Consider the following 11,280-nt stretch of genomic DNA (forward strand, 5'->3'; position numbering starts at 1 on the left):
AAAAGAAACAGAGAGAGTTTTATTATAATTGAAAAACAATAAAGTACATCTATTTGGAGAAGAATATATAACATAAATTTTTTCTCTTCATCCTTACCCTCGCCTCCTCGAAAGTACATATTCTCACTCCTAATGAATAGAAGAGTAGAAAAGATTAAAGCCACTTAATATTTTAGAACCAATGGGTGAAACTATAAAATAAAATTAGAATGGATAAAAATGCAAAAATACGAATTGTATTAGTTTACTGTACAAATCGCCCAAGTAAAACAAACCACATTTAAATTTTAGAGTGATCTATTTTGGTAAAAAAATAAAATAAAATAAAATTTATGAGACAGGGCTAGTTTGGTCAAAAAAATTTTATTTTATTTTTTAACTGGAGTAGGTAATTTCTAGTCATATATATTGGCAGAAAAACGAGGACAACATGCGAAAGAAACCCTTTTATTTTTTATTTTTTTGGGTGTATATAATCTTCGTGTCGCTATTAACTGAGGGGTCTTTCTCCTTCGGTTTCGAGCACTGTCTCCGAAGCACCAACAACCACAGCGAGGACTACTTCTTCCCTTCGTCTCTCTCTTCTCATTCCTCCGATCATCGAACGAAAACTCCCAATACAGAGGAAGGAGGAGATTGCTTCGAAGGTATCAAATTCCTAGTTTTTTTTTACTGTCATTTGCGATGTGGGTTTTCTACCTCCCTGGAGATAAACCTCTTCTTTATGTCAATTTCTTTTTCTTCTTTTTTGGCTTTTGCTCTTCTTTGACTTTATTGCTTTTTGGCCCTTTTTCTCAATTTTTTTCTCAAAAGACGTGGTTTTAATCGTTCTGAATAGTTTCCAGATTTGTTTGATTGTTGGGTTCGGCTTCAAGGGCTTTGATTTGAGGGGTCAGAGAGGAAAGTTGGGTGCTTCCTCGTAGTTCTCTTCTGAAACATTGGTTTGGTGTGAATTTTAGCTTCTGGGTTTATCTCTGTGGGTCATCTAGTTGGACAATATTGAAGAGAGAAGAGAACAGAAGGTCGTTGTTTGACCAATTTGTCTGATCTCATCTCCCATGGACGGATAGAAGAACACGCTGCTGAATGAAGGTAATTGTTCTTTTCTCTGATCTGAGCCCTTCATAGTTCTTGAGATTTTCAGAATCCTATCCTTTGATGAGATGGGGTTTCCTTCCGCTAATTTTGAAATTGGCCATAGGATGGTCAGAGAATTTGTTCGCTGCCAGATGGAATAGCAAAGGATATCTTTGGAGCAAGGACACCAAGTGCCAGTACAGATCGCTTGATTCTTCAGTTGATGAACGAAGGTTCCTGAAAGGCTTGTCTTGGTGTAAATTTGAAGTGATTAATTATCATCGGGATAGTATGATTAAGCAAATATTTGGACGGCTCCCTCGGAAGTTGTCAAAATCAGCAGATAGGGAATTGATTGATCGACCAAATCCTTTATCAAATCATTCTTCCAGCTCAAGGAGTGGGGATTTCCTGAATAGCAAAGCAATTGGTCATAATGGTCGGGCTTTTCCTGGATCAGATCCTGGCTTAAATAGCCTTATCACATATCCTGCAACTGTTAACTCAAATGTCAATGGCTACTCATTCTCCTCTGCTTATGAAGCATTGCCAAGCTTTAAGGACGTCCCAAACTCCGAAAAGCAAAACCTGTTTATCAAGAAGTTGAATTTGTGTTGCATTGTGTTTGACTTCACTGACGCAACAAAGAATTTAAAAGAAAAGGACATAAAGCGGCAAACATTGCTAGATCTTGTTGACTATGTCACTTCGGCCAATGGGAAATTTCCTGAAGTCGTTATGCAAGAGACCGCTAAAATGGTATCAATAAATTTGTTCCGGACGCCAACTTCCCCACCTCAAGAGAATAAGGCTTTAGCAACCTTTGATTTGGAAGAGGAGGAGCCTGTAATGGATCCTGCTTGGTCTCACTTGCAGATTGTGTATGAGTTATTTTTAAGGTTCGTTTCATCTCCTGAGATTGATGCCAAATTGGCTAAAAGATACATAGATCACTCCTTTGTTGTTAGGCTACTTGATCTTTTCGACTCTGAAGACCCTAGAGAGAGGGACTACTTGAAGACTATACTTCACCGTATCTATGGAAAATTCATGGTGCATCGACCATTTATCAGGAAAGCCATTAACAATATTTTCTACCAATTTGTCTTTGAAACAGAAAAACATAATGGGATAGCGGAACTATTGGAGATTTTGGGAAGTATAATCAATGGGTTTGCTTTGCCACTTAAGGAAGAGCACAAGCTGTTTCTTGTTCGGGCCTTGATCCCACTTCACAAGCCTAAGTGTGTATCCCTGTATCATCAGCAGTTGTCATACTGCATCACTCAGTTTGTTGAGAAAGACTGTAAGCTTGCAGATTCCGTGATAAGAGGTTTATTGAAATACTGGCCCATCACAAATAGCTCAAAGGAAGTATTATTCTTAGGAGAGCTAGAGGAGATCTTAGAAGCAACTCAACCAGCTGAATTCCAGAAATGTGTGGTTCGACTTTTTCACCGGATTGCACTTTGTTTAACTAGTTCTCACTTTCAGGTAAAGGAATTGCACTATAGGAAGATAAAGATATTTCATTTCTGGTTTGTGCTCTTTTTAAAACTGTTTCTCCTTTGACCATTGTTCTTTTCTCTGCATGATTTGTCTTTGCTTCATGCATCAGTACAGAAGAAACAATGTGATCTCATTTTTTGCTTGTTAGTAGTTATATAATGCTATCTGAAATTCTGAATAACTATGCGTATATTCTATGTGACCTTTGAGGTATCTGCATCGATAATTAGAAACCATTCCAATTGGTCTTGGTGCACCTTTGTACCTGTATTAACCAGCATACTGTTTTGAGCCTTCTTACTTAATCATAATGCACACAAGGGGTTTTATTTTCCCACACCTGATTTAGGTGGAACACTTTTGATCATTCAGGTGCTGCCTGGACGTCCACCTTAGTATCTTAACTATTATTTACCTGCATGAGGGTGCTTGCAAGTTGATGGATTTTAATAGCTTGTTATCTTCAAAAGATATATATTTTTATTTTTATTTTTATTGTTGTTTTGTCCATTAATTTTAGACTCCATTTCATGAAATGAAGTTACAAAAATTTTAACCTGCCTCAACTTCTAGAGCTTGCTGAGCCCAGCTGGATCATGTCTAAATACTTCTGTCCAATTGTCTACTGGTCATTTTATTTAAAATGTGGAATAATCTGTTTAACATTCCCTTTGGGTTCCTTCTTTATTTTAGAATATGATAGGATAGTCGTCAATGATGATGTTTAATTCTCAAAAGACTCTTTAAAGAATATGGGTCCTTTCCTTATTTTTACTCCTATCAAATCATGCCAAAATATTATGCTGATGAAAGGGGTCAGGTGTGAGGAATGTGAAAAAAGTGGAAATAATGACAGTGCCTTATCCAAGAGGAACAAATAAAAGTTTAATCATGGCAAAAATTATCGAGGAACGAATGTATCCACTATCTAAAACTTGCCGTTATTGGCCTTCTAACTTCCCATGCAATAAATCCTGATACTGTGGATGAGCTGGACATACCCTATGCCAATTAATAAGCCACAAAGTATAATAAAACAAAAGATTCGATTTTCCCTAATGCTGATCTTCTCTCTTTTCTTTTTCTTGATAGTTTATTCTTTTTCTACCTACACTCATGCACTACATTACCACCCCTAACAACCACTACATCTTTAGTTATATGGATCAATTTCTAAGCATGCAATATACAATCTTATTTATCTCGACAAAGAATAAGCCCTTTATAAAGGAGCTAGCAGCACAGTAACTCTTTTGTTTAAAAAAATATTAATTATTTATCAAACAAGTGACTTGGAAAGACATGGTTTTTGTCTGACCATTGGCTGATCCATTCCTTAGAGTTGAAGTCAAATCTTGATACCAGAGGTAATGATCTAATTATTCTAATAAGTGGCTAGAGTAAATGGAAGTCCTTGGAATGCATAGTGCATTTGGTAGGCCTGAGTATGCAAACATATATGCACATATTTTTTAACACTTTAATTCGAACCTGCATAAAAACAAGTAGCAAATAAATAAAACAAAATGAGAGAGGTATGGATGATAGACATAGTCACATAGATCTAGACGGGAACTTGTTACTTAATTATGATATAAGATGGTAGTTTATGTGATGTGGTCATCATCTTCAATTTGACCAAAATAAAGTTGCTTGAGTCCAATTTTGGTCTAATTGATCTAATTAGGCTCAATTTATTTTCACATTTAATTTGTTGAGTTGATTTTTAATTCAAATAATCAATTGAATTAGTCAATTGATAGGTATGGTAAGCCTATATGCGGGGGATGTCCGCATTGAGTTATTACCTAAATTAGGTTAGTGAATTTAGGTAAGACTTAATCAATTAGGATCCTATTAGGAAATGAATTTTTATTAGAATCTCAATTGATAGTTATGGTAAGCTTATATGTGGGGGATGTCCACATTGATATATTACCTAAATTGGGTTAATCAATTTAGGTAAGATCAATTAGAGTTCTATTAGGAAATAAGTTTCTATTAAAATCAGCTAGATTCAAAGTTGTTAACCTATTTAAGGGTTATTGCATGAGAAACAAAACACAATTTGGAACAAGATTTATTTGAAATCTCTTATTTTCTCTCCTGCGGTCTTCTTCTTCTTCTTCTTCTCCTCTCTCTCTCTCTCTATCTCTCTCTCTCTCTTTCTCTCCCTTTCTCCTACTCTCTCTTAAGATTCTTCTACTTCCTCTCTAAACCTCTCTCCTTCAATCTCTACTTTTTTCATTAGTTACTGCTGCTGTCCAGAAGATTTTAGTAGTGAAAGAGAATCTTTGGTTGCCCAGACATGAAGAGGACTTAGTTTCAAAGTAAAAGCACTATTATTCCATTTATTGGTAAACCTAAACTCTAAAATCTTTTCTTATACCATATTTTAGGCCTTTCTACTATCAACATACCTATTTGAGAGTTGAGGAAGCTACTGCCTTATTTGAGTAGTTTTCTCTCCTTCCATCTAGTAATGATCCTTTTAATCAATTAACTTCTTATCAGTTATTGCTTACTATATTTTACTTTAGTTACTTGCTTGGGTCGATTGTTCTCCAAAACATTGTATTTATACTAGATTTGCATCAATGTGACAATATAAGGTGAAATAGGGATGATGTGAATGGATGATAGACATAGATCTATGTATGAGTTAGCCAAGGAACTCTATATGTACATATGGCTGCATGAATGGTCATGTTGATCCAATTTTATAAGTTAGAACAATTTTAAACCCTTAAAGTTTATCCTCTTTCTTCTTGTAGTCTGTTTTCATGTCCATTATATTTCTGCAATGATCAATTTGATGATTTGGTTGGTAGGCTTGTATCTGAAATTGAACCACACTCCTTATTGATCTCACACATTACTTTTGAGGTCTACCCTTCTATCCTCCCTATCTGATTTTTTGTCTCCACAATATGTTTGTCCTAAATACATACTCAAGGTAAGAATTACACTTGATGGTCCTTCTGTTCATCTTGAAAGAAATGTTAATTTTTTTTCTAACAAGGAAGTACATGGGTATTAGAGTCCACAATATCCTGTGAATGATAATGATATGGATTTTCCACAAGACAGTTAGCTTGGATCTATAATAGCCAAGGTGGGGTGGGGGTACCTTACATTTGCTACAGAGGCCTTAAGTTTTTTTCTTTTATTTTGATATTTTTTTCTTTAATTTTGATAGTGCTAGTTTTCAGCTAATGAAGAGAGATTAGATATATCTATGTTGTGTTAGAGTCACCTAATAAGTTCCCTTGTATTGGTCAATTTATTGTCTAAAGGAGCATAAAGTCATTAATTTTTTTGTTAGTATTTGAGTTTTGTTTGGGAGAGAAAAGATCGAGTTCTGTTTGGAAGAGGAAAGATCAGATAGTGAGATATTAAGGAAGTTGGAAATTATTATGGGGAAGGAAATTTGTGTACAAGCCTTAAGGAGAGCATATTCTTTTATACTGATGGAAATAAAGGTTCTAAGATGATTTCTTAGTTGCCTATGAAATATTGAAACATGCAAGGCATTATTCCAACTTTCAATAAGTTTCGGCTGGTATTTTTTTCGTCTCGAAACTTAAAAGCCTGGTATGTGTATTAAAGCCTTATTGAGCTGAGTTAAGAGTGCTGAGCTTGGGCAACTTGATTATTTTGACAGCCCTACATACACTTTTATGATTGCTACCAGTGGTTAGAATAAGTCTGTAGCCCACATGTAGGACTCTTGACTGGAAGCAATTATATGCATCTTCTGTTTTTAGTTATAGCAGCCTGTCAGTTAAGGGTTTAATTGGATATGTTTGTGAGTAGGGATAGGAGATTTTACAAAGGATTAAGCCTCTGCATTACAGTTGCATTGAGTAATATTTTGCCATTACTAGAACAGCTTTGGGGAACTTGTGATCCATTCTATTCTTGATCAGGAACATACTTCTATTGCTAACAGTGTAGAACATTCAAATTCAGAATGACCAAACTCCGAGTAGTTTATGTCAAGTTGATGCATAGGTGCAGGTTCTCCTAGTCCTACATATTCATCAGTCTTCATATGTATGGTGTTGAATATATGAAAAAAAAGGTGCAGTTTCTTCATATGTCAAGTTGATGCATAGGTGCAGGTTCTCCTAGTCCTACATATTCATCAGTCTTCATATGTATGGTGTTGAATATATGAAAAAAAAGGAGGTTTGAAGACTATGTGTCTAAAATATTTTCCTATATAAGGGGATCTGTTGAATATTGCTCATATCATTAAAAGCTATACTGCGATCCAGAGTTCAATAACTTTCAACCACCAACTGGCTCTTTGAGCTGAAATGTCAGGCTATTCAGGGTATGTTCGCAAAACAAACAGCTCTTGTGACCAAAACTAATACATTGGCTATGAAATCCAACAGTATCAAGTATGACAATGGAAGTGTGACAAACCAAAACTAATCTATCCTATTCCAACTAAGCTATTCAATTTCTTACCACTCTAAGATTTGTCACTTGATTCAATAAATTAAGTGTATATAGATGGCATTTATGCTGCATTTCACATGTACTACATTCATATGATAATTGAACTATAGATATTGAAATTTTGAGGGAGATAGGAATTCTAGGTGTTGAAGATATGACAAATCAAATCAACTCAAACTCGAAAAGTAGAATACTACTAGGTCTAGAAGACCAATCTAAATCAAATTTGGAAAAATAAAACCATGTATAGATAGAAATTTGAATACTATTTAAACTATTTAAACTGAACTCAAGTTAAAAAGTGAAAACCAAGTAATAATAGGAAACATAAAGTCGAGAATAAATAGGAAAAGTAAAAACATGATAAACACACGACTACTGTCAAAATGGCTTGCTAGCTTGCGAGCCAGCTTAGGTTGAGATCGACTCGAGCCTAGCTTGATTATGGCTTGAGGTTGTAGCTTTAATATATATATATATACACATAATTTGAATTATTAGAATCGTTGGATCTAAGATCCAACAAATAGTAAGAAGTACATATATACTCTCTAAAAAACCCTAAACCTCATAGTGCCAAAACCCATTTCGCCCAAATCCCTCGTCTTATTCCTCTCGTCAGCATTTGCGGCGAGGATTTTGCAGAAGGCAAACGTGGTGGTAGTAGTGGCGGTTGTTAGTCCTCCACTGGTTTCCTCTAGTTCCTCTATTACTACTTCTAATCTCAAAGCTTCGAACTTTGGGATCCAACCAAGTAACTCATTTGTTTTTCTACCAAGAATTAGTCATGGAGGAGAAACCCCTCTTCTTGAACCAAAGCTTGCTTTTGAATTAATCCCTCCATGCCCTTTCTTCTTCCTCCCCTACCCCGATTGGCTTAATCAACAACTCCCTTTGCATATCAGTAGATCCCTTCTCTGCTCTTCCTTCTGCTTCAAGGAAGCTCTCTAGGCATCACAACCCCATGAACCTTATTGAGCTATCTAGCCGAGCTCGAGTTTTCTTGAGCTCGAGCCAAGAGAAAAATGCTATCAAGCTGGGCTCATTTACACCCTTACACACGATATGAATTTTTTAACGTGGAAAACCATCACTAAAGAGAAAAAATTATGGATCCAATCAATCTCTCAGATCAATCTATTTAATTAACAATCATAGATACATGATTTTGTAGATTGAAGTTCTCTCATTCGAACTCTTTCTTAATGAATTGTTCCATGAACATAGATTGCATATTTGTGTCCTCATTCATTGTCCATAACTTGAAGTTGATCACACTCACTCTCACTCCTTGTGTCGATGTAGGTCTCGGTTTAGCTTCTCCAATGTTCTGATCAATTAATGATGTAGCCCAACACTACCAGATATATAGGTGGCTCTCCTCACTCTAGATGTAAAGTATGCTCTGTGAGAGAATCTCAAACTCATAGATGATGAACTTGAAGCTCCTTTAGTTCTCTTTGGATGAATTCTCCCTCTAACCTCTAGTTCAACTCCTTTGAAGTGCTACGAAATATAGTCCGTGTTTGACTAACACTTGAACTCAAATATTTTCTTGCACAATGATATAAAGTTAAGCTCTTTTGGATGAGGGATCCTTATATTGGATGGATGCCTTTGGTCTACCTCTGAATCTCTTTTATAGAAGTGAGGACGTCTGCAATTTGTACTTGGGCAATTTACTAAAAGAAGCACTAAGTCTGATTGTGTTTCTATACTTTAATTTATTGTTTTGTACAATAGGTTTGAACCAATTTGAGTGCAATTTGCATCGAATTTATATTCCTTATATATTCTAGTGTAGAATCAATGCCACAGTTTAGATTGACTAAGATCGGCTTGCACCATTTTCTCCAGAATGCTGAATTTGACTTGTTCTTCATTCTATTTTTCAATTTCCTCACATAGAAGTCTTCATAAATAGTGAGACTTGATCATACATAAAACTTTAGATTGTATATTATAATTACTAGTGTTTCGTGTTCACCAATGAAGCATGGACACGAACATGGGACACGGATATGACATTCGGACACGGCAACACAACAAATTTTGAAAAAACAGGACATGGACACGACAAAATAAATAAATAAGTAAATAAAAAATATAGAATTATTGATATATCTAAAGCAAAAGTTTGCATTCTAATAGTGTAAAATACACATACATTAAGCTATAAGAACTAAGAAATATTCATGAGAAGGTAAAAAGGAAGCAAATATGAAATTAAGCCCTATCAGAAATGAAATTTGAACTATTGGTTTTAGAAAAAAAGGAAAAGACAAAAACTTTAATTTAAGCCCCGTCTGAAAAGCTAGCCGTGCTTAGGTAGGGCTTAAATTCAAGCCCTCGAAGAAATGAAAAAAGCTGCTTGCGGAGGGAGGGGGAAGGGGAGAGAGATTGAGAGAAAACCTTGCTGGGCTCAGCAACCTGCCGCCCTCGCCGTTCTCAGCCACTTGTTGTGCTTAGTTGCTCGTCATTCTCAACTGATCATTGCCCTGGACTTGCTTAACCAATCGTCATTGCCGCACTGCCTTCTTCTGCTCAAGGGTTTTAGGTGAGGTTGGTGTTTGAGGGTTTTTCTTTAGGGTTGAGATGTATTCTGATCGGGGCTGAGAGGTGAGGGTTTGATATTTAGTTTTGGGTTTACATCCGGGTTAATAAAAAACAATTCAAATCCGATCCATTATGCGCAATAATAGCCTGCAGTGTCCCCTCTCGTGTCTACGTCGTATCCCTTTTTATTTTTCATTTTTCCAGATACTTCTAAACCGTGTCGGACACGTGTCCCACCCATGTCCATGTCCGACACGTGCATGACATGGACACCTCCCCCCAGGTGTCCGTGCTTCATAGGCATCCATGAATTTGTCATTACAATATATTGCACTAACAGATATCTCACTTAGTTGAACATAGTGTTGTATTTGTTGATGCATAACAATCTCGTGGTTTAGAGTAAGATCGTATTGTATAATCTTGCTGCTATTTACAGGTGGCAGAGAGGGCATTATTTTTGTGGAACAATGATCACATTGAGAACTTAATTAAACAACACCATAAGGTCATATTGCCCATCATCTTCCCCGCCTTGGAGAGAAATAAAAATGGTCATTGGAATGAAGCTGTTCAAAGCCTCACATTGAATGTCCGGAAGTTGTTCTCTGATCATGATCCTGAGTTATACAAGGAGTGCTTGAGGAAGTTTGAAGAAGATGAAGCTAAAGAAAAGGAGATCAAATCAAAAAGAGAATCCACATGGAAGCGCCTGGAAGAAATTGCGTCTTCAAACGTTACAAGTAATGAGGCTGTGCTAGTTTCTCGCAACATCATGCGCCAAGTTTCTTCTGTTTAAACGTCCTCATTTTTGTGATTCCTTATAGTGGTGTTCTATGTTGAGCCTTGACATGGGTAACTTAAAAGTTAGATTGTTTCCTCACCCTCCTGGTATAGATTGTTTGGCTTGTTAGATCCTTAAGGTGTCATAAACACTGTACAGGATGGAACTGTATATATGAGGTATATGACAGCGTGTGAAGCAACAGAGAATCAAAAAGAGCTTGTGAGAGTATTAGTTTCAGCAGGCACCCAAGAATGGAAGTGGACACCCTCGGCTTCGGCTGTTTTACATGCCAAATGTTGATCTAATCCAAATCTGCAGCTAGTTACTTGCTGAAGTTGGTTATGATTTGCCAGAGCATCATAATGAAGCAGCCTACGCTCACTGATGGTTGTAATTTTACCAAACAGTTGGTACTGGAAGAATGAGAACTTCGGTTAGAGTGAAGCAGTAGTTAATTATATTTTCTTTTTTCTTGCTTGGCATGTGCCTCATGGTTTTAGATCGAAGTGAAACCTTATATAGTATAGAATCAGACCAAATAATGTAGAAAGGGTGGAGATCAATCTTTTTTTATAATTGCTGTATATGATTACTATCAGGAACTTCAAGCTACAATGAGTCGATATTTATCATAGGTGATATATCATACACAACTTCATTGTAATTTCTTCTTAGTACAGATATAGATCATCATCAGACATGAACATGTGTGCTGGCAGCTTAATTTCAGGCAACTTCTTCGTTGTAATTCTTCTTCCATCCTTATCATTCTGTTAAGGCTTCTTTCTGAAATTACCAAGGGTGTCTACTTATATGCCAGTAAAGGGGTGGGCAAAGTTTATCTCCATTTTGAGAGCAAGGATATGCACTGTGTTTCTATG

At 36.2% G+C, this 11,280-nt stretch overlaps 1 protein-coding gene across 3 annotated transcripts; it reads left to right on the top strand.

Annotated features, from left to right (window-relative positions):
- The first annotated feature begins 434 nt into the window (after positions 1-434).
- On the top strand, positions 435-11,063 carry LOC140792564 (serine/threonine protein phosphatase 2A 57 kDa regulatory subunit B' theta isoform-like). 3 transcript variants are annotated; one of them, XM_073143637.1, is made up of 4 exons: positions 435-647; positions 846-1,092; positions 1,202-2,571; positions 10,052-11,063. In XM_073143637.1, the coding sequence occupies exons 3-4, from the start codon at positions 1,369-1,371 to the stop codon at positions 10,409-10,411; spliced, it is 1,563 nt and encodes a 520-aa protein (XP_072999738.1). In that variant the 5' UTR covers positions 435-647; positions 846-1,092; positions 1,202-1,368; the 3' UTR covers positions 10,412-11,063. The 3 variants fall into 3 exon arrangements, with proteins under 3 accessions (XP_072999738.1, XP_072999739.1, XP_072999740.1); XM_073143638.1 differs by having other exon boundaries at positions 499-647; positions 839-1,092; XM_073143639.1 differs by having other exon boundaries at positions 518-647; positions 960-1,092.
- Positions 11,064-11,280: the final 217 nt, after the last annotated feature.

This window comes from Typha latifolia, chromosome 7, assembly GCF_019914945.1.
Source record: "Typha latifolia isolate L0001 chromosome 7, TyphaL0001v2, whole genome shotgun sequence".
Taxonomy (NCBI): domain Eukaryota; kingdom Viridiplantae; phylum Streptophyta; class Magnoliopsida; order Poales; family Typhaceae; genus Typha; species Typha latifolia.

Excerpts from the sequence above, each read along its gene's own strand:
- LOC140792564 (XM_073143637.1), top strand. The coding sequence starts at position 1,369 with ATGATTAAGCAAATATTTGGACGGCTCCCTCGGAAGTTGTCAAAATCA. Across the intron at positions 2,572-10,051 it reads TAACTAGTTCTCACTTTCAG|GTGGCAGAGAGGGCATTATT; the intron begins GTAAAGGAATTG and ends TGCTATTTACAG.